This window comes from Gallus gallus, chromosome 18 (assembly GCF_016699485.2).
Source record: "Gallus gallus isolate bGalGal1 chromosome 18, bGalGal1.mat.broiler.GRCg7b, whole genome shotgun sequence".
NCBI classification, from domain to species: Eukaryota; Metazoa; Chordata; class Aves; order Galliformes; family Phasianidae; genus Gallus; species Gallus gallus.
In genome coordinates, this window is record NC_052549.1 from 7715520 (window position 1) to 7738427 (window position 22908).

The 22908-nt window shown below is 40.0% G+C and overlaps 1 protein-coding gene and 1 long non-coding RNA gene across 11 annotated transcripts in view; one reads left to right on the forward strand and one right to left on the reverse strand.

Moving 5' to 3' along the window:
- LOC107052248 overlaps nucleotides 1-15764 on the forward strand; it is a 54338-nt gene extending 38574 nt beyond the window's left edge. For 2 of the 3 annotated variants that reach the window (XR_003071141.3, XR_003071145.3), the window contains 2 exons: nucleotides 10671-10790; nucleotides 15104-15764. This is a non-coding gene — a long non-coding RNA (uncharacterized LOC107052248). Of the gene's footprint in view, nucleotides 1-10670; nucleotides 10791-13213; nucleotides 13387-15103 lie in introns of all 3 variants that reach the window. The other variant, XR_005840711.2, reaches the window with a different exon arrangement.
- The window catches only part of PITPNC1 (phosphatidylinositol transfer protein cytoplasmic 1), a 70852-nt gene that overhangs the window by 22455 nt on the left and 25489 nt on the right, over nucleotides 1-22908 (reverse strand). For 7 of the 8 annotated variants that reach the window (XM_015279977.4, XM_415676.8, XM_046902177.1 and 4 more), the window contains 4 exons: nucleotides 19435-19583; nucleotides 16125-16213; nucleotides 15759-15766; nucleotides 5246-5317 (listed from right to left, as the gene is read on the reverse strand). In XM_015279977.4, the coding sequence (XP_015135463.1) occupies nucleotides 5246-5317; nucleotides 15759-15766; nucleotides 16125-16213; nucleotides 19435-19583 (318 nt within the window). The remainder of the gene's footprint in view (nucleotides 1-5245; nucleotides 5318-15758; nucleotides 15767-16124; nucleotides 16214-19434; nucleotides 19584-22908) is intronic. The other variant, XM_015279981.4, reaches the window with a different exon arrangement.

Below are 22908 nucleotides of genomic sequence, written 5' to 3' on the forward strand. Positions count from 1 at the left end.
CTCTTAGAAAGTATTCTTCTAATTTTCTATTTGTCATCCAGCTCAAAAAAAACAAACAAAAGGAATAATCACAACATGTGGTTAAGAGAATCCCCACGCTTAGGTGTATATAAACATTTCCATTGAATATTTACATATGAAAGTATTATTTTCATGCAAATACTGGTATTTCTCAGAAAGTTTCAAGCATTCTCTCTGTTGTAGCCCACCCCAGAAATGGAGTCTAACCACGCAGTTTGCCATCTCACAAACTCCTCAATAGTTGCAAGTGCTTTCTGTGAGCAGAATGCATATCTATTCCTCATTAACAGGATGGTTTAAATCTAGCTTTTATGGTTTATGAATAGTTATAAGTTCAATTGCAGTAAGGACGGCTTCTATATTTTCCACTTTAAAAAGGGAAAATCTGGCACAAAGCTCCTCTCCCACTTGAAATTCTAATCTCTTTAAATTGCCATCACCAGAACCATTGGCAAGGATCCCATTTGTTACTGCAGCACCCTTGAGCAGGTGTCGTCACCTGGTCCACTTCAGCTCTCATTTTTCTTAAGCAAAATTTGGTCTAAAATAGTTATAATAATAAACAATTTACTTAGAACTTCATCTATAGAGTTTTATCCAGCATGTAACTTTTCTGTGAATCATGTTCAAAACCCAGCACCAAAATGCATTAATTTACTTCTGAGATTTAATTTAGCAAGGATTACAGAAATTGACCGATTTCAACCTCATTGCTGCCTAAAATCATGTGGGCACACAGAACTGAGAGCGATTCTTCTATGGGAAAAGACTGAACCTCTCCCTGACAGCAGTAAATTTGGCTGATGGAACAGCATGGGAATATCACTGCCTGCCAGCCAGGAACTCACAAAGGCAGTTATGTATTTATAAGCAGCCGTGCTCCCTGCTTGTTTTTATCCCCATGTCACGACTCCTCTATTATTCCATCTTTTATAAAATATCTAATTTAGATTTGTACTTTTTGAATGGAGAAATGTAGTTTTACATCATTACACCATAGTAGCCATAGCTACTTTGTGTTTTGTTTTCATTGCAAACTATACAGGAGATAAACAGTCACAATACCATAATAGAGAACAAGCCCAGACACAAATAAAATTACCCCCCTAAATGACCCCAGCTTTGACTGCAACCTGTTCTGCAGTGGGACCTAAAAGGTCTCTCGTGAAATTTCCAGATGATGACCTGCAGTTCAGTGAGCCGAAGCCAGGCCACATCTGAATCCATGTCAGCTGCAATCGCTGCTTCATGGCAGATTCCTTAAACAGTGAATGTGCATTTAATTTACACGTGCTATATTGAAGTTTGTTATAACCTAGTTCTGTGGTACTAAGATAGGAAACAAAAATGGGGAAAAAAATGTCAAATGTTTCAAAACATTCAGAAATAAGCACTAAAGATGAAGCATACTAACACTGCACACCCGCTCACTTCTAGGACAGCAGAATTAGAACTCACTGTCAAGAAGTGTCTTTATAACTGTGAATGATGGCACTGCAATGCACAGGGACTGCACGTCAGGCGATACCAGCTGCAAGCTAGCGGGTTGCAGCATGCTCAGCTATTAATGTGTCAGATGATGCTGGTGTTCATTTACAACTAAACGGAGTGCACAACTGCCCCGTTCTCTGGCACACGGTCACTCAGACACGCATTTTCAATGCTCATCTTTGAAAGGCAAAAAACAAACAGATAATCTATTTTTCTCTTGACCAACACAGAATTATTGCTGTATGTACTGATGGCTTTATCAGCATTATTGAGACGCTTCCAGGAGTGCGGCCCACTGATGCTCATAATGCTGTCGTTCTGAAGAACAACTCAGCCTCAAAACCTTTACTCCACAGAATTACTGCCCCTAAGAAGGTAATTCTGGCTAATACACATCACGTCTTTTTTAACAACAGGAGGACTCTATTTTAAGACCTTGTGTGTTTTTTTTTTTAGTAATAAAGAGCCATCACTCCATTTTCAGAGCAAAACCTCATGCTACAAAGCGCAAGGCTCTGTAAGTCTTTCCCTTATTGACAACAACGGGATCCTTTTTTACAAACTGTACTTTCTCACCTTCCTCAGCCACCATCAGGTGGTAAAATTCATTGCCCAACTATCAGCAGAAATAGCTGCTACTGAAGAAACAGAAACAATGAGGCATAACGAACCTTCTGCAACAACCACGGGACGGGAATGTCTCTGTGCTTCAGTGATCTGCTTGGAGAGAACCGCCTTCACTGCACCACCCATGGAAACTACAGACCGGTCGTGCAGTCACTGATGTTTCATTTAAGTAAAGGGTTTTATTGGCCACTACTCTTTTTGGCAGCGTTCACATTTGTGCAGAACGTAACAGATCACAATGATGGGGCTTACAGAGCACAGAGAATAGCTTAAGGTGATGTCAAAATTTAAGACAGAAAAATCAAATTACAAAGCAGGCATCATCTTCCCTGAGTTTCTTCTCTCAGGACAGCTGGGAAGAAAAATCAGGAGGGCATTTACATCAAGATACATTGCAGTAATTAGGTAGAATCTTACCAGACAATGCAGCATATTAAATAAAATAATAATATCATAGCCTCCCAAAGGGCAACAGGAAACTGAGAACATTTGTATTACTTTCTTCTACTAATCAATGTAATTAGCTTTAGTATCCTTATACCTAATTACTGCTTTCTACAATCAATATCTACTTTATTAGATACCGTGGAAATGAAGAAAAATCAGAGTTCAAAGATTTAAAAGAACCTGTACGATCCAAACCCCCCAGAAACTGCTTAGTTGAAGTCAGACACGCATTACCCTCATTATTTAAGTTCATTCATTATGTTTTGCATCGCAACTGCAAAGTTTACAGATGTACTGTTTTGATTCTTTATCAGCCAAGACTGATAGTAGCAATAAAAAAACCCACAGCGTATCTACAGAAATGGATGCTGTGTTTCCCTGTTGCTTTCTGACAGGTCAGACAAAGTGAAATCTAATCCAGACTTGTCTGATGTGAGAGAAAGGTACACACTGCATCTTCTTAAGCACACAGGCTCCAAGGGGCTCAGCCAGGTCTCTGTATTTACAAACCTTCCAGCATCTCAGCACTGTACCAACCACATCTGCATCAGCAAATAAATGTCACTGGATCAACAGAAAAGTATGTAGATATTACATAGATTGGTTTGTTGTGTTCACACCAGTGAATTATAACTATGGGCATTACAAAGTCACGGAAATGAGGGCTGGAATACAGTCCTCATACTTTTTCTACCACTTCACTTCAAGTAAAGGTCAATTAAAGCAGCTCATCTTGGCAGGTATTTGCCCAGGCTGTGACTCAGGTTGCAAATGTGATTTATAACATTACCCCACTGCTACTCCAGTAACGACTACATTTTGAAGAGCTGAATTCAAAGAACAGATATCCTTTCATTTACATGATCTGAGCATCCTATTTCTGTGCAACTTTCATCTTAAATTCACTGGCTGGGACTATTCAGGACTTGAATCATAGTATTTTTGCTACAAAACTGACACACTGAAAAAAAAAATCTGAAATTTCACTGGTTAAACAGCTTCAGTTCTTCCTGTCAGGCATCAGCACAGAATGTGTCTTCTCACTGCTGATATTATAATGTACCAGAACAGTAATCTACACCCTCCTGAAACCAAAGGTGTGGGCTTGCTTTGAATTAACAAGGGCTGCCAAAAAGTAAAAGTGAAGATTAAAAAGTGCATAAATTACATAATGCAAAGCTCACATAGTTTGTAATATAACACATTTCTTTTTCTTTTCTCTTTCCCTGTCACTGATCTCAACCTGCCCTAGGCCAGCAGTGACTGCAAGTTGATGGTATTTGGTGGCTCATCTGTGATCTCTGTTGCGTATCACTGGGAAAACTTCTGTACGCCTAAACATTATTCAAACTATAATTCAAAGTAGGTGCAGATCAGATACTCATTAAAAAAACTATTTATTGTGAGGTCGCTCAAAGACTGGACCAAGCTTCCTAGCCAGGAGGTCTATTCCCCAATGTCTGACAGTGTGCCAGAGGCATTTGGATAACACCCTTCATAATACACTTTAACTTCTGGTTACACCTGAAGTGGTTGGATAGTTGGACTTGATGACCTTTGTAGGTCCCTTCCAACCAAATAATTCTATTCTAAAATTATACCTTGTTCTATTACACGTAATTGCTCGGCCATAAGCAGTGCAAGAGCTGTCAGCTTTGCTAACAGAGGGGCCCAGGGCAGTTGGGAGAATGCACCTCCCAGCTGGAAAGCACAACACTTGTGCCTTGAGCAGCTTTACTAAGGTTCATCTCCAGAAACAGAAAGGATCTGTGCCTCAGAGCCCTTTAAAATCTGCTCTACTGACTTTCAAACACTCCTTCGGTAGGCCCCTGTGTTACAGACCAATTTTCCAGATATTTTGAACAGTATTTCACACTTACAAGCTTCTTCCCACAAGTCTGCAACAAATGGTTGTTTAAAGCATGCCAAAATCAAACACACAAGCATGTATTTGTCTATTCATCCAGCTGTATCTAACTTTATTCTTTTCTTGACCCTGCTTTGCTCCCTGTCAGAGAACCAAAATCTGAGTGCGCTCCTCCCTTCTATTCCCACTCTGCATTCCCACCCAGCAGCTGCTGGCTACTCATTCCCACCCTTCTCCTACAGTTCTACAGTTAATTATCCTTTCCATTTCTAAGCTCTCATTCTGTGAACTTCCTAACTTGCCAACACATCACCTCCATGGCCCAGCTGTTGGTCCTTGTTCTGTCGAGATCTTTCCTCTCTGGCTGTTGTTAAGTTTCCTGCTCGCTCATCCTACCAGCTCTTGTGAATTCAACTCCCTTTGCTCAGAGAACATAATGCGAAATAGATGAACTACAACACAACTAAAAGCATGAACAAAATAAAGCAATATTTCCTTCCTTCACCATTAATGTTCACAGGTGCTGAAGTCACATACATAAATTACACTGTATTTAGAAAAATGACAAGTAGAACATGAGATACAGAAAGGAAGCTGTGTGCATGAACCCTCCATCTCGTGATGCTGTAGGTAACCACCTTCTGAGCTGTCACGTTGCTCACCAACAGCATATCCAGGTAGGAGTGAAGATACAAACCTGAGAAGGCCTCTTTCTCCAACTGAAATACCCAGAGATGGATCGTGATTACCTAAAAGAATTACATTTAATTCTGCAAAAGTCATCCTACTTACGCTGTCATTGCTTCCTTTGTTGTCCTCATACTTTGTCTCTATGTGAATGGAGAATTTAGGCAAAAATGAACACTGTAACAAAAGAGAAACGTGTTTGACATGATAAGAAATATTCCACGTTCCATCAGCTGACACATACCGTACATCCTGGTTGGTAACAGCTTTCTCTCCCCATTTTACTTCAAGAAAAATCGTCAAATTTACACAAAACATGAAAGCATTTTATGATTCTGGAGGGATGCAGAGGTTATATCTGAAAACAGAACACTGAAATGATTTCATAAATAAATTAATACGAGTTCTCTGGAATAACTAGCTACTGGAGTTTTCGTGCTCACGATACACAGGAGCACAAGTGTATGAGCAGTACTCTGCCACCTCGAGAGCAACTCAATACTCTTCACCATAGACAAGGCTGCCCCCCCATGCAAAATACCCCAAGGACTTTTCATTGCCTGCAGGTTCTGCACAAACAGTCCCAGTGCTTTGACATGCAAGGGTTTGGTTTATTTTCATTTTCAGTGGGAAATAAATTTTAGCATAATTTCCTATTAATTATATTAAGATGAGCTGCCATGGAAAATCTTTTATACTAAAACCCAAAATAATCTCTAGAGAATAATGCAATAAAATTAAGGATGCAACATTTTTTTTCTAACAAAGATAATATTTCTGTATTTTATAGGGGAATAATTTTTTCTGTGGATTGCTGAATTTAGTTGGATTATCTACAGTTCATAATAGCAGGCAACATAATTTGAAATACTTTCTCTACTGGAATATCTTTTCTTTAGCACTTCACAGTTCTTCTTTCAAACCAACTTTTCAGAGAGGCAGACAGTCAACATCTAAAAGACTCCAAAGAATGTTAGTTTAACAGCATCTTTACTGTTAGTCATCAAGTCTTGCAATAACTGCCAGCAAAACTGAGGTGGTAGTTACTGGTATAACGCACCAGCAATACCCTACGGCAAAATGTCTTTGCAAAAACAATGACTATTTCATGTATTGTACATACAGCTTACACAATGAGGACCTTATGATGCCTTAGCATTAACACTGCTGTTGGTCCAAGTTTGGACTTGATAAAATTTGGAGAATTCTTCTAAGGGATGGGCTGATGAGTAAGAAAGGAGGTGATTTAGAAGACAATTTGCCATGCTACAAAATTAAATTGAGAAGCCTGTTCCTTTGAGACTCAGAAAATATATTCCCCATTCCATGGATCTCATCTCAAAAGTAATGGTTCAATTTTCTTTTGACCGCAGAAATATTCATAAGCACATCCACCCTGAGTGCAAAAAAGAATGAGTTTTGCCAGAACAGAGTTCTGGTGCCAGGGGCTGTACAGATAGCAGACTCATTCTGGAGGAAGGAAGAAGGCTGCTGCTCAGGCTGCCCCTCCATTAACATAACGAGATATTCCTATGGCACACATTGCTGCTGCTGCTGACAGACCACACCACTTCCCTTCAGATCGTATAAATATTTCCCCTTTAAGTAAAGATTTCTGGGGACCTGCACCTTACGAGTTCCAATCCACTCTAAACTGTGACCAGCTCTCAGATATGCAGCTTGGGCAGTGAGTGATAAAAATAAAACATTAAAAAATCACCACCATGTACAGTGCAAGATAGGGCAAATTCAGTGTCAGATGAGCTGATTCCTTATTATCCACATCTTGTGGGCAATTAAAGATGGATGACATATGTCTCAGTAGACACCAGCTGAAGATATACAGTATTTATAAACACTCTGACAGACCTGGGGATCTCGTAATACAAGCTAACACAGAGAGAAATTCCAGATATTCTCCGAACTGAGGTTGTACCACCTATCTCAGCATGTTGCTCCTGTGCTGACAGACAGCTAAAAGCATCTGCAAGCAAATACCGGAGCAAACAGCAGGCACTTCATGGAAAGAACTTCATCAACAAAGCATCCAAACAAGAAAAACTACAACAAAGAATTATATTAATGTTAGTTGGAAGGAGAGGCGAATAAAAGTGATTGATGACAAGAAGCCTACAATCAAATGTTCTTAAAGCAAGCAAAAAGCTATAAACATCTAACAAAAAGCTATAAAACAGAGATATGGAATGACCCAGAAGATGGAGATGCCATCACAACTGAAAACAATGCTCAGTATCACTCAGATGATTCACATTCCAAAAGTAAAGAACATTCCAGTTGTTTTCTGTGCATGCACGAGAATGGAGAAGGTTGCAGATGTAAATTACTACTGGAGGTGGCTTACAGAACACAGATTAAAAATAAAATTGCAAAGCCACTGATATCAATTGCACAGTTTTCAAAGCATTTGGAAGAGAACTACTTTAGTGCTTGGATGGTGAAAACATGGGTCATGAATTTCAAAGCCTCATAAATGGCAGCTCTGTTGAGTATGAAGACACAAAAGTGCTGGGATCACAGTCCAGGCACACAGAGCTGCTGCTGACAACAACCGACAGCTCTGCATATGGGCATCCCCAGGGAAAGCATCCTTGAGGAAATGAGCAGAGCCTGCCAATTAATTCCTTTTGTTTTTATCAGTGGCTCCCAGTGCTGTGCACGGAATGCAGCACCTGGTACTGCACTACTATGGACTCAGGGCTTCGATCTGAGTAACAGCTTCTGGGAAGGTTTTCACCAAAAGCTGCAGAGATGTGTGCCCTAACAGCACAACATACCAACCACTTACTGGCACTGTGTCTGCATCTGTCAAGGTTACTGCTGCAGCCCAGGCTTTCGTTACCTGTTAAGAATCTGCCCTTTTGATTTGATGACCAAAATTTAATTTTCTTTGCTAAACAATTAAGATGGATGCTTCCAAAATAGAACTGACACAAATGGAAGCAGTGGATGATGTAAGTGATCAAACACTACACAGTTTCAGGTACAGTAGGGGATGTAATGCAAAACATCAGAAACATTTGTGCTGTTGACCTGAAGCACGGCTAGGAAATATGGAATAATGCCAAATGACAGATTTCTCTCCTCCCCTGCAATAAAATAAATACCTGCTACTTTCTACCACCGTCTACAGTTTACCAGCAATGAGTCAGACCACGACACCCAGAAACACAGCCGCTCTATAGGCTGAACTTCAGGTGCCATCAGGCGGCCTTCAGCAGTTCAGTGAAGCACTGAATAGAAGTGTTATTCCCTGCAACTCCAAATCTAGACTGTTAAAAACAACCTTCTGTTCTGGCATCTCAAGCAAGACGTTAGGAAAAGCCTGAGGATCTCCAGGTTTCTGCACAAGAACTACTGAGTGCCACTCACCTCATGGCACCTCATTAAAAAGCAGAAAATCATTTTAGCATAAAGCTATCAAAAGTCAACCTCACTGCTGCTTTGCAGATGGTAACATGAATTTACCTCCAAATGAAAGCTACAGTTCAACAAAAAACTGGACTGCCAACACAGCTCTGCAGAGCTGGCTGCCAACCACTGCTCCAGCAGCTGCGGGGGGCTCGGTGGCTTTCAGGAACATTTAGCAGGGTCCAAATTTTTGAACATTTCACAGACTGCGTCTCATGATTCATCAGCTGCACTCTGACTAATTGGCAGAGGGCTCCGGCAGAACCAGAAAACTGTTTATGCATCGTTCAAAAGACTTTTATTACTCATGCAAGAAGTACATTTTTTTTTCTACTTGAGTGGCTGCATCTATACTCAGCCAGGGACTCAGTGTTATGCAACAGTTGGAACCAAACTTGGGTTGAGGTAAGAAACCTTTCAGCAGATTTCTTCTCCAAAGCACCGCTCCCTCTGTGCCGCCATCCACGCAGAGCAGTGTGTGGGGCACCGCTTCCACGCCTCCGTTCCATCATCTCTACAGCCTGCAAGGATCCTCTTTGGACAAAAAAATAGCGGCCCATTTAATCTTTAAATTAAACTTACACTTTATTTCTATAGAACAGCTGTAGTGCCTTCAGAGTGGCAGGGTAAGGAGCCTTTCATTAACACTTGCTAAGCAGGTGTCTCCTATTGTCACCTCCACATTTCTTTAGGGGTGCCTGGGAGGGACATGAAAAACAAAACAAGAGAAACCCAACCAAAACCAAACAATATTTCAGGTGTTTTTATCCCCCGTGCTGTTGTTCTTTGTTTGCTCCCTGCACTCAGCATCTTTTTTTTGGGAGGGCCAGGAGAGGATTAAAGCTCAAGAGAGCAACCAGCAAAACACCCGTGGGTCTGTAACCAAGTACTGCACACAAGCAGGGGTATCTCCAGATTAAAATAAAGTGAAATGAAAGCAGCATACGGAAAGCACACACTGCAGTTGGATTTTCAACTCACCACAGATAGCCTCTTGGAACACGAAAGGCCTATTTTTAGCACAGTGATTGATTAGTGTTGCCATAGCAATAAGAAACACTTAGAAGAACAGGGTAGAACCTAAGTATGCCAAAACACTTGCCAAAGTCTTAAAGAGACAGTCAAGCACACATGGTGTTTTTACAATCATTTAAAATAGAAGCTTGTGAAAATAACCTTTGCATAGTAACTACATCCGAGGTGGCTGAAGGAATTACTGCAATTTGCAGTGGATGTGTTGGACAGAAGGGAACGCAGAGCGGATTCTTTTCCTCCTGTAACCCATTCTGTACAGGTAAGTGCTATTTCATCAACACCATTTTTAGCTTTAGTTTCATTTTCCAGTGGGTTCCTTTCTGACAAATGTTCAAAGAACTGCCAGATCTCTCACTGCTGCACCTCAATTCTGCTCCTCGTGAATATGAAGCCACAATCCCTGGAAGCTATTCCTGTGCAGCAAACATTAACGTCACTTATTTTTTAAAGCAGAAGTGTATCCAAATGCTGACACACAGCCTGGGGAGGCCGACATCTCACCTCAGCGCCCTCTGATCTCCCACCACATTTCAGGCTGATGAATTATCTTTTTTTATATGGTCACATGTACGTTACCTTGGAACACACAATGGGACCCCTCGGGGCAATCTGAAGTTCAGAGCTAGAGAGAACAGTAACTGCTGTAACGAGGCGAGACCAGCCAGGCAGTGTTATTTTTCATGCTTTAAATATAGTAACTTCGAGATATCACTGCTTTGAATCCAAAAATTTGGGGCACTGTTTTGGGAGTCAGTTGGTAACAGCATCTCCTCACTGAAAATCAAAGAAGTGTGAAAAACAAATGGAGTCCGCAATATTGACTACCTTCAAAACAGTCTGGAGAGCACTGCATGCGAGCACAGAGCTGCTCTGTGGTGCAGATCACCTATTGCACAAGCTGGCATCAGTTGGGATGGCAAAGTTGGAGCATAAGAGATGGAAAGGACAAGCTAAGGAAGAAGACCACTCTTTGTATTACATATAACAACTTGAAGAACCAGTTAACTAACAAGTTGTCTCCAACCTCTGAAACTCAGCTCCCATCTCTGTTCTTACCTTCCCTTAGGACCTCCCCCTCCAATGCACGACAGCAGGAACCTGTTTATTGAGGGAGTGCACAACTGAGAAACTGTGCAAGTGAAAATGGCAGCACCATGAATCAGAGAGCAGACTGCACTGCTTTATGGTAAGCAAAGTAGAAAAAGAATTGCCCTAAGCAGCTGGGGTTGGTCTGTAAAGAAAGGGATGACTGAAAGGGAGGAAGCTATTGAACAAGAATGCAGGTTTGGTGTTTTCTATTATCTGATTCCTACAAATATTGCAGCAGTCCTCTTTGCTACAACCTCTCAAGAAACCAAACCTGTGTTTTACCAGAATAACAGCACCAATTCAGAGCCTCTCTTCCAAGCTGTATAGGAGTTGGGGAAGGAACTTGGGGAGTAACTCTGTACTCTGTCATACGAACCTCACTGCATCTTTCATGCAGACCCTTCTTGCACTCAGCTGGAGGAAAGTATGCACTGAAGGCAAGACTGATGTATTTCACTCAGATTTCAAGCAGTGGTAATCAGATAAAGAGATGGCAGAGAATAAAACCCTACAAATTCATTGCAATGAGCACTGCAAACCATCTGATTTCCCCCCCCCCCCCGTTCTCAGGACTATAAACCTAACAATTACAAAAACATTCCTTCCAGCTAATTTACTTCATGGACAAACTGGCAGCTAAGCGAAGCACATAACATGCCTGTTCTCAAAGTAATCAGAAAACAGCAGGTCAATAATGGAACATTTAGCAACTATCACTCTGGGGCCCTGACACATAGCAGATGAAATGATTATATTTGCCTCAGTCATTTGCTGTAGAAGAATTAATGTCACTTTGATAAATCGTCAAAGGAATTATTGTCTCCTGTTTTCTGTTCCATAACTGTTTTTCATAAATATTCTGAATGTATGTCCTATTCTTAACTCAATTTGAACCACTGGCTGGTTGAAATAATTTTCCTCCTCCATGCAGAGAGTAAAACATGCCATGTGAAGTCTTCATCCTGCTTTATACACTTACAAATGTGATCCCAATAGTTGTCAAAGATTATGTATTTTTTCTCTTTTCTCCTTCCTCTCTTTGTCCAAAATCTCAACTGTCACTTGAAGAGGTGAAACATACGTGCTGCTAACTGAACAATATCCTGATGCAGGTTCAGAAATGTGGCTCTATGCAATCCTTTTTCATTCGGTTTGCAAGCCAGATAAGTTTTCTTTCTAGGTAATTATTTCTAATCTAGCTGAACAACCTCAGAGGGGAGTAAGCGTCTCCTCAGAGTCATTCCTCACATGTCTAAAAGCAGAATATTTCACACTTTTCTAGAAAGATACATATTTGTAAATGCTACAACACATTGGCACATAAGGGCTTGTTGAGAGCTCCAGGGCATCTTTTCTCCTTCTTCCAAGTGGAAAAGGTTCCATCCTGAAACAAGGAAAGGAATTCTTCCTAAAAGCTATCAGCAGGAAACACCTATTCCCAAAGCACGTACAGCTTGACAGCAGGCACTCACCAGCACCCAGGGAAACCCCCCATCACTCAGAGTCCCTAAGAGTTATTTCTACAGGGCTTCCTTCTGCTTGTACCTCCAATACAGCATCCCAAATTTATAACCTTACCAACAGCTTAATTACAGCATTAAATGAACTGGTAAGTAAAAATGAAACATCTCTTTTAGCAAGCTGTCTCACCAGGTTTCTAATTGCAAGATCAAAACCAGAGCAATTTAAATGGAAGTTTAAGAGCCAGACAAAAAGTAGATCTTCTCACTTAAAGAGTCCTTAAGCAATGCCCCAGAACTGTAACAACTGTTTGAGCATGAAGGCACTATCTCATTCTCTAAATTCATTCAAACCTGGATGAATTCCTCTGGCTTCAGCTTCAAAAGCGTTTTTTCCTACTTCCTCCTCTTTCAATAGCAGCAGGAAGCTTGCAAGGATTAGCTCAAGGTTTGATGCAGCATTTCTTGGGACATGACCCATGTCACACCTTCCTGACAATAAGTCTTTTGTACTGCAGTTTTAATGAGATCCTCCTCCACAAACAGCATGGGATGTATTTTAAAATGCTTTCCTGACATTACAACATTTCACATATTGCACAACAGATAGCATCACCAGTACAACCATTCTGTAAAGCTCATTATCTTTAGTATGTCGTTCACATTACATATTATTAATACAGCTGTCAAGACCCAATTGTCGACCAGGCAGTCGTATCTTGCTGTTTGCTGTCAGATTTAGAGACCTGCTGTGGAACAGACACCATTCTTTAAACTGGATGCCATTGAAAGCAGACCCACTCCCATTCTGCTGCCATGCATCCAATCACTCCTGCTTTTTCACACTACCATTCCAGAGAACAGCGAACCAGAAATTATTCTAAATGCTTGCTGAGTTTTCTTTTCCCCATGAGATCTTACAATTTCAGGTCCTTGAGAAAGTCTTGTTTATGCAATCTGTACTATTTCACAGGCAACAGATTAGTCTGTATTGAACTACTGAATTTTAGTGTATGTGTTTGATGTTACCCAATGTCTGAACAGCCTTTGTGCTTTACAGTTGATAGGGCTGAACCTTTCAGCAAGCTTCAGTCTGCCATTCACACCCTCTTCTAAGGCACTGATGCACACGGAAATAACACTATGGAGCCTTTAGGACCCTCGCTCTTCATTTGGAGTGGAGATTCAGATACCAAGGCAGGATTTTTCCTTTCTAGCAGTATGCACACCCTGGTAAGGTTATGCTTTATTTATACAGTTGTTGGTCCACCTTCAGAATCAGTTTTCCTTGACCTGAGGTTCGGTTTAGTTCTCCCAGTGTCCCACAGACCCTCTAGAAGGAATTTTCTGTTTTTAGAAAACAGGGTTTCCAAGCTGCCTTACACCTTCTGGGGAAGATCTGTGCTGGTTAATGCTTTCTTTAAGAGTTCTCTAATAAATACAGATAAAAATTTAGATAAATATTTTAGGTAAGTATTGGAATTATTCCCAGTGGTATATTTAACATTTCTGTTCTAGAGTCAATAGTTTGAGGCAAAGAACTTTCTCTATTTTCCCTTGAATACCATTTCATAGTCAACTGGCTTTAGATTTCCGACTGAAATGCAGTTTCCTTGATCTCATCCCAATATTTTTAGCTTTATTTCCTTGCACCACTGTGAGCAATTATGGGAACTGGGGAATTCCCACAGGCAGTTACACTGAGGGACTGTTTTGCCTACCTTCTGCATTTGTAGACCAATTTAATTTTTCCTTTAGAAGACTATTCAAACTCTGCTCTTGAAACACCTCTTCAGCTGTATCTCCTCTACATGCCATCCTTGAAATGTGTTCCAGGTGTTGTCTCATCAGATTAGGAAAAGATCACTTCCTGATACAAATTCTTTGAGAATGACATTGCTCTTTGGTTTCAACAATGCACTGCATTTCAAATTCAGACACAAGTTTGTCTGCTTCAATCATTCCTACCTGTCTCTTTCAGTTACAGAAAGAAATACTCAGCAGAGTAACAGGTATCTGTGACACAGCACGTCATCTTCCCAGTGCAAGATTTAGCTGCTTTCAAAGGTTTAATCACTTAATTACTGTAAACTGCAATAGGCCTTATAGAAGATATCTTCTGACAAAAACAGCTGAAAGTCTATCCCTTTCTTGCTATTATCCATAATGGTACATGTGGGTTTCTTACAATAAACAAATTTTACATGTGAAACAAAGCAGAATATGTAATAAATGCAAGTGCTGCTCTGAAAGTAATGCCTCCTTATTCTACTACATTGGCCCACAGCATTGGGTGGATGTCAGTGGGATGTCAGTAGAGGCCAAATCTTCCCACCAACACTCTGTTATGTGCTATTGCTGTGTGACAGATGGCAGCAAAGGGGGCAGTCTGACACAACTGCATATGACGTAGGAGTGTGTACAAAGCAAAGGGGTGGAACTGAATTCCTCCATGTGGAAAGAAGGACACCCACTGTCATTCATGGACACTTGCTGAATGTCGATGGAGACCAAGCAGTGGATGTGAGCACAGTGAGGGGCGGGCGGTGCTTTTCAGCTGTGGTGACAGTGATGTGAACAAGCCACATTCTGGATGGCCATGCACAGCTGTCACACCACAAGATGAAGAGGATCTTGATCAGCCTGTGCATTGGCTAGTAGTGGTGACTCTTGGGAAAAACACTGTTTTATAGCTGAGAATTTGCTCTATCAAACAGTGTTATTGTACTTTGTTTCATGGAAACAAATAGGAGACGTCACTTTTGGAGCAACCTACATATATAAAGCAAATGTTGAAAAGTACAGTTCATCTACACAAGTTTTCAAACCTAGCCCACCACACTTATAACTCTAAGCCTCCAGCTTTCACAGCTAAGCCTCCAAATCCCTTTATTTTGACTCCTTCACATTTATCACATCAAAATCTCTCTCCTCTCTTTACTTTTTACAGGTTTTAAAACACTGCACAAGCGCTTTGAACACTGCAGAGTTAAAACAAATGGATTATATTTTATCCTTAACCAGAAACTCAGTCTAAATCAAGGCAGCTGTTTCTGAAGTGTCCTTTCACCTGGAATTTCCTCACCATCTCCTCCTCATCTTCCAAAGGCTGTTGAAAACTCACAGTATATTATTGAGGTCAATACATTTAGAACAATTTTTCTCATGATTTACGTGCTATATTTTGCCTCAGTTCTGCTAGAGAGAATAGCTGCTTTTTTTTTCTGGGCACCAGGCCCAGTTTATTCTTAATTTTGTCTACAGATTGTACAGTTTCCCAGATACCATACCAGAGATGAGCATTTTATAAGTTAATAAAACAATAAATAAAACAAAGTATGTTCTCATATCCCCAAGTAATAACTGGAACTTTAAAAGCCTTGCCTTGTTTTATAGAAGCTTTTCTATGTTATTGTTACTGCATAAAAATATACCAAATTATTTCAAATGCTAAAAAATAAGGTCAATAATTTGTAGGGAATAGTTCAAATGTGATGTTTCATTTCTTAAACAAACAGTTCCACTGTTGAAGGTGTTACATATTAGTTGTATTACAGTTCACATAATTATACTGTATTTTTAGAATAAAAAGAAGAAAAACTTACCGTGTATTCTGATTTCCAATTGTCCATTTGTACAAAAAAGAATGATGAGGGAAAAAAAAAAGAAATGTGAAATAAAACACTGATGCACGATCCTTGCAGTAAACACATATTAATCATTAAAAAATTCTGTCTCACAGTCTGCTGATTTATGTGTTATTAAAACGTATGGGATTATAAAGGGTACAAGTCAGCACAGAGTCTAAGTACATGAGGTTTCATTTGCAAGGAGGATATCACATAGATTACAGCTTTTACTTAGCCATAGTCTATAATCTTTGTGTCTATCACTCAGTATGTGATCTGGAGCTTCTGAAGGTAAGATGAACTACTCAAAAACAACAAGTTAGTAATCATTTTATTCCTTACCTGTGATTGTATAAGGATAATAATTCCAGGCCTTCTCTGTAACATAAAATATTTTGGGAACGACTGCTCTAGCCCAGCTAGGTAGTTTGCTGAAAATAAGAAAGCACACAATTAGAACACGTTATGAGTATGGAGTACAGATGCTTCCAAACATGCTCATACTTTGACAAGTGTTTCACAGGATGCAGCAATACTCAGACTTCACAATACTTTTATCTCACAAATATGCACTGTTTCAGATTTCTCTGCAGACACATATAAAACCAAGACAGCTTTCTCCCCTCCAAAGCAAGCAATATGGAGCCAGTGCAATGATCTCTGATCAGATACAAGCTGAGGTTTCAGTGCAGTTTCAAGTCAGCTTGAAGCTCAGGTCACAAAGGACGCAGCAGGTGAGCCCTGCAAGGTGTCTGTGCCACAGAACCCTCAACCACAGGGAGGCACTCTCTAATAAGAGCTCATAAGCAAGTCTGTGGTGCCAGTCCACTTCCATCTTGACTCCTTTGTTCTTAGAGGCTGTTTCCTATTCCCCAATACCCCTTGCTGGCACACAAACCCTTACCATCAGGGTACCAAACAAGTGATGAACAACCACACATTTTAAAAAGAAGGCAAGTTCAAGCAAATCTACCATCCAAGCCTTTCCTAATGACATCAATTATAATCACTTGAGCTGTCAGTAACAGAGATGCAGTGCTGGCTGCACAGACAAACACGGACCTTCTGTGAGCACAAACTGCACCATACTTCAGGGACTCAATTAAAACTGAGTTGGTGTGTCAAGAGCATAACTCAGGCTATGGCTGAATCTTTACTGAAGTTCTATTTTCCAACTATAAATCTTTGAAACGGTTATGTTTAAATAACAACGTGTGCTGAAAGTAAAATGACCTTCTGTATTAGCAAACTTTGGAGGGAAATAAGTTTGGATCATTAAGGTTCATTTAACCATGATCTAACTATGCATAAATACTGAATTTGCCCAGAGGCAAAACGCAGACATTAGCACGTTATCTGAAGATTCAAAGTCAAGTGCATTGACTTTTGCTCTTTGATGACATTGCTTAAAAACAGGTTTTCTTTACACAAACCCTTCCTGTGTACAGTCTTTTATGCACCATTTTACATATGTAAGAATTAAAATATTAGCATGCAAGAAAATACAAATCAAAATAATGCATAAATTTCCAAGAAGCCGTCACTGAAATTACCAAGTTTAGGACTATTATGGCAGCTAGGACCACTATAGCAACAGAAGCTTTTGTCTATGAAATAATGACATATTAAGCGAAACTGCAGCGTGCTGTTTGCTTGAGCAACAGTGGAGGCATAAATACACAAAATATTTCTAAATCTATGTAGATACTGATGATAGTATCTCATTCATTGCTCATGAGCATTTGGCAAAGCACAGAGGACAACTGCTCACAACTGTGTGAAGCTGTCCAAACCTATCTGTTGTTGGAATCTTTATGGTGATGCTCCTTCACAAATCACTGCAAATTGGTGCAAGAAGGTGTCTTGTGATGAAGGGTTGCAAAAACAAATCAGATCACCTGAAATATACTGGAGCAAACTTTGAAGACCATCTGCTTGAAAACCATGTGTGTAGAGAAATAAGAATGGAATATTTGGGCCAAGATCAGCTGTGCAAGCAGGAAAGGACAACAGTTCCCACCAATTCAAAGTCAAAACCACCAGGCCAATAAACAGTTTCTTCACCGTTCTACTCCTGAATTTAACCATAACAAGAATGTAATTTAATTTAGACTGATGATGAGAAAACAGAAGAATGGAATGAAGGCAATCAAAGCTTATTAATACAAGAAAGAGAGCTGGAGAGAAAATTATGCCTAACAATACCTAATATCTGTGCTTCTCTCCTCAGTTGGACAGGGGACAGATCTGGCAAAGTGTTACAGAGCTACTAGCTCTCCATGAGATCTGCACTGTCCAAGTACTCAACTCACTGATCTCGATGCTGTTCTGAGGCTCTCTCACAAAGGTTTCATACAGTTTTCAATATCCAGTTTAATGAAACAGCAGGAAAGGTATGACAGCTTCCATTTTCCATTGGCCTTGTTTCCCAGAAAGTACATCCGCTTGGATTTCTGAAGCATGAGAGCAACTTGTACCAGGAATTGCAGTAATACCTTATCTCTGAGTGCACTGTGTTAGTCTTGTAGGAAGTGAGACTTTTTGCAGTCAGAGATTCCGAAAAATGGCTATTTAAATAGCATAGTTTCCTGCTGTAACCATGATGGATGTTGCTGCAGAAGCAGCAGTGTGGCTATTTTTATCTATACAAGTAGTTCTTGTCTACAGAGGCATTACAGAAATAGGAATACAGTAAAAGTACTTGACTTAAGCTCCTATACAGTGTTACAGGAAGTGACTGAATTTGAGTAGTATAAACTCAAGCTAAACAAAGGTTCTTGTAAAGTAGTCCCTTAAAACTGACTTCAAATATCCACTGTAGTCTCAGGTGAACTTCTCAAGCTCCTGAAGGCATGTGAATCTTCTTTGTCAATGGCCATACCCACCTCTGGGCAGGAGATTCTCTGGTCCACTGCCTATGCTAACAGAAGCAGTATGCTTCCCAAGTACAACTTACACATGCTTTCTAGGTCAGAACCATCGTAGTTATTGTGAATTACAATAAGGTGATGATTCTGAACATGCCCTTCAGTGCATAATGCCTTATCTCTTCTTAACATGAAGGAAAGAAATAACCAGAAACAAACAAAAAAAATCTGGGAGCTCTACAACAGGAGCAAATTTATTGATTTTTAACAAGTCTTATATCCAGCCTGTGAGAAAAGAGAATTACAGTCACAATAATATTGAGTGTTGGCAAAATATATTGTTCAATTGCACGTGTGTGAGCGTGTAACATTACTGGTGATTCAATTTAGCCTGAGTGAAGGTTAGATATGTCAGGATTGCAAAGGAGGAGTAACCTGCAATGTAAAAACAATAGCTATACTGTTTCTGTGCTTGTTATGAAAGAGCATAGAAGTGTAATAAAAACAAGGCAGGCCAAGGGGAATAGAAGAACATCAGAAAAAGCGGTAATATTCAATTAGAACAGTAGTAACAAGAAGATTGAGCAATATATTTCATAGGTCACAAACATATGTATTTAAATAAATATAAAAACATCACTAGCCTTTCAGTTTGGAGGTACAGACCTTCAGCAGGATAATTTCACCACAGGAAGAGACATATTTCACTTTTTTGTCTGACAAGGACATTCACTGCTAACTGTTATTAATGCCCATGCTGAAAGCAGCAGTTCTATTGCACTTGCCTGTTGAGATAGACACGTTTCTCTGTTAGCTGACCATTGCCATGGTTTGGATCCTCGTAAGGTTCATTCTGCACCACTTCGACACCTTCACCTCGGTCACTCTGCTCATGGCTGTGCTTGCTTATCATATACAGCTGCCCAATTCTGTACTGCAAAGCAAAAAAAAAATCAAGAACAACATATTCACTTTATGTAATGAGTATTCATAAGTCAATATCATACAAAGATATATTATTATGTACAAATGTAAGGTCATCCAAGGGATGAAAAACAGTATTTTGAAACTTTATTCAGGCCTATCAGCAGAGTTCCTTCCATCATCTTATCAAACCCAGGGTTTCACTTATAGAAAAAAAAACAAAAGCCATGTGTGTACAATAATCAGGAGAGACCTCTGTTTTTAAACTATATTTGCAAGTATTTAAGTTAAGAATAACTGAACAATTAATATACTGCAGGCAGGTGAACTCTTATGGGACCCAGACCTCTCCTGTTGTACCAACATGAAGCCACACACGGACTCAGGACATTCACAGAAACAGGAATTTTGGCTCTTACCACGGAAAGATGCAGATTAAGTACTTAGAGAAAGAAGTTTGAGAAGAGGGATTTGGTGATATCATTAAAATAAACTTGAGCACTTATCTTTTTATTTTTTTAAATATAGACTCACAAATTATTTAGGAAGCCAAAACCCAGGGGCTGCAATCACAGAGAAATAAATTATTGCACTGGCAATTGACTTCTTTTCTCCCTGCAGTACATCTGCATCTACTTCAGGGCTTTTTGCTCCAGAGAAAGGCAACAAAAAGGATGTTCTTAAACTTTCATTAGCAAAGATTTTTAGAGTACAACTGTACTTTCCCATGTGCTTTCTGTTTTAAGATTTCACTCTTAAGTCCCTTCCACATTCTTGAACACACCACAGTTCTCACAAGAAACCATCTTTGGACCTGTCCAGTTTTATCCATTGGATCCATCACTCCTCCAAAGTAATTAATTTAAGGACATCCACTCGAATCACATCTACCACATCAATCACTTCAAACACAATGGACAATCCCTTAATGGCTGAGCCACTACACACACACAGCTGCCAGGTACACAAAGCTGCAGCGCAGGCAAAAGGTAACAGCCTGACCTCAGAAACGTCTCTGAAATCCTCACTGTTATTATAGTCATAAAACGGCACTTCTACTACGTACTTTACAAGCTCTAAAATCCCACATCAAAAGAGTAATTAGCTAGCATTAGAAAAAATAGTTGAAACGTACGGAGCAAGTTATCAATGAGGTGGTGATGCTAAAGAAAACAATATGGAATAGGACAGTGGTGCTCCCTCACATGCACACAACAGCAAAGCAAATGATCAGCATCAACACAGCACCTTTCTGCTGGCACCAAGAATGCCTCAAGTTCATAAGAAGTTATTTCAGGGTAAAAGGTTTCCCTAGGGGAAGGATGACACACCGTGGATCTATTTGCCTGTCTTCTATGCTACTTAGGGTATGTCGGTGGATTTCTTTTTCATGCTTTTCCTAAAACACACTAACATCTCATGGTGAAGAACATAATCCACTCTTAAAACCTGTTAGAACTAAAAGAAAAAACTAGCAAAGAAGAAGAATAAAGATACTGTTGTCCTAAACCTAGTGTCAAATAGATCAAACCAATTCTGTGAGAAAATGCGACCCAAATAACGTCTGACAATCAGGAAAGCTCTGTGTAAGTGCTAGCAGTGCAACTCAGAGCTGCCCAGAAATTCTACCAGTGTATGACATGTTTCTTCCTCCCCTTTCTCACCCATAATTGGAGAGAATTATTACTGTACAGAAACATTCCTGAGACATTCACTAAAACAATGATGTAGAATAACACTATCTGAACTATTGGGTGCTGAGTTCTATATCTCCAGTTTCCTGATCTCTGGTGTCTCCTTCAGACAAGATGTCCCCATTTCGTAGATGAACCCTAAAATCATTTTTCTTGCTGATCTTGTTATCATCTTCTTTGGTCTCTACTGAAGATTCTTCTTCTCTATCTCATCACGTTTAAACACTTTGTCCTAATCTTCAAGGCTCTGAAGAGCTGTCAACTTCAAACATACACTTTAACAAGTTCATGAAAAATTGCCTCTCTGCTTCACTAATAACAAATGCATGCACTGGTACACAGCCAAGGCAAAGTCTGTAGACAGAACAAGCACTTTTATTGGACGAGCTAGTAATGTTGGAAAGAGGAGAACTTTCAGGCACATGAAGCTGTTCTTCAGCTCAGAAATCAAAGCAGCATTCTTCAAAGCCGAACAAGTCAAGAAAAAAAATGCACTACTTTTAATTAGACATGTATGAATTAGACCACCTGTGAGCAAAGGCACTGCCTGCAGAGTGGTAAGGATGGTAGAGAAGAAGAGAGGTGATAAGGTGCTCATCTTCTAATGGAAAGAAAGAGATCAGTAATTTGTAGCCTGTGGAACATGAAAAGGTTAGTTGAGGAAAGGGAGAGAGCAATAAAAACCAGAATCACTACTGAAATCTCTGAGCAGATTTCGGCTATTTTTGACTTTTATTTGCCATGGACACCTCTGGAAAGCGTTTCATAATTGCACATGACATTGCATGCTCAGATTTCCTACTTTCCCACACTCTTGGCAATTTTGCTCTCAGCTGAACACAAATATCTCAGTTTCTGTGGGAAACACTGGCTCAGAAACATCAGTGTGTTCATGCTGACAATGAATAACAGTGCTGTACTAAGGCATTCACTTGCTCCAGTATCACAAATCAGAGTTATTCACATACAACATGTTTAGCTAATAGAGACTGATGTTATTTCATGGACACACGCTACCACGAACTGCAAGCAGAACAGCACATCACCAAGGCTGTAAATCACTCTGCTTAGCACGTGGGTAAGGATGGCTGAGCTGCACTGTGCAGCAGATAATCTGCAGTATCACAGAGAAATTACTTCACTGACACTGCACAGTCAGTGCTTACAGAAGGTTCTGCTTCTGACGACACTCCGGGTTGCACACATTCCAGTGTTAACTTAAAGATTTCTGAGACTGAACAGAATTTTGCCTCAACTGAGCGCTTCCCAGCTCAGTGCTTCTACCACAGGACACACCTGTAAAGCTGTTCAATTCTCAACAGTAATTACTTAAGTCAAAGTGGTTTCTCTTATCACACTCACTGACTATAAATCCTTCAGTCCTTCATATTATTATTATTATTAGACATCACTCTGCCTTTTGAAATGGGCAATGCCTAATGCATTCTCAGGTTAATGCAGAGCCCTCACATGCAGGCAATTATAACACTGTGCCTTCTGATCCCCGTGCTTGTGTAGATGATGATTCATAGCTATTAAGAATAATTTAAGAAAGTCTTTTCCACGACACGAGCTACAGGTTCTGACAGAGTGATTTGTCTTCCTTGCTATTAACATTCCTCAGTTGGTTTTAACTAGCAC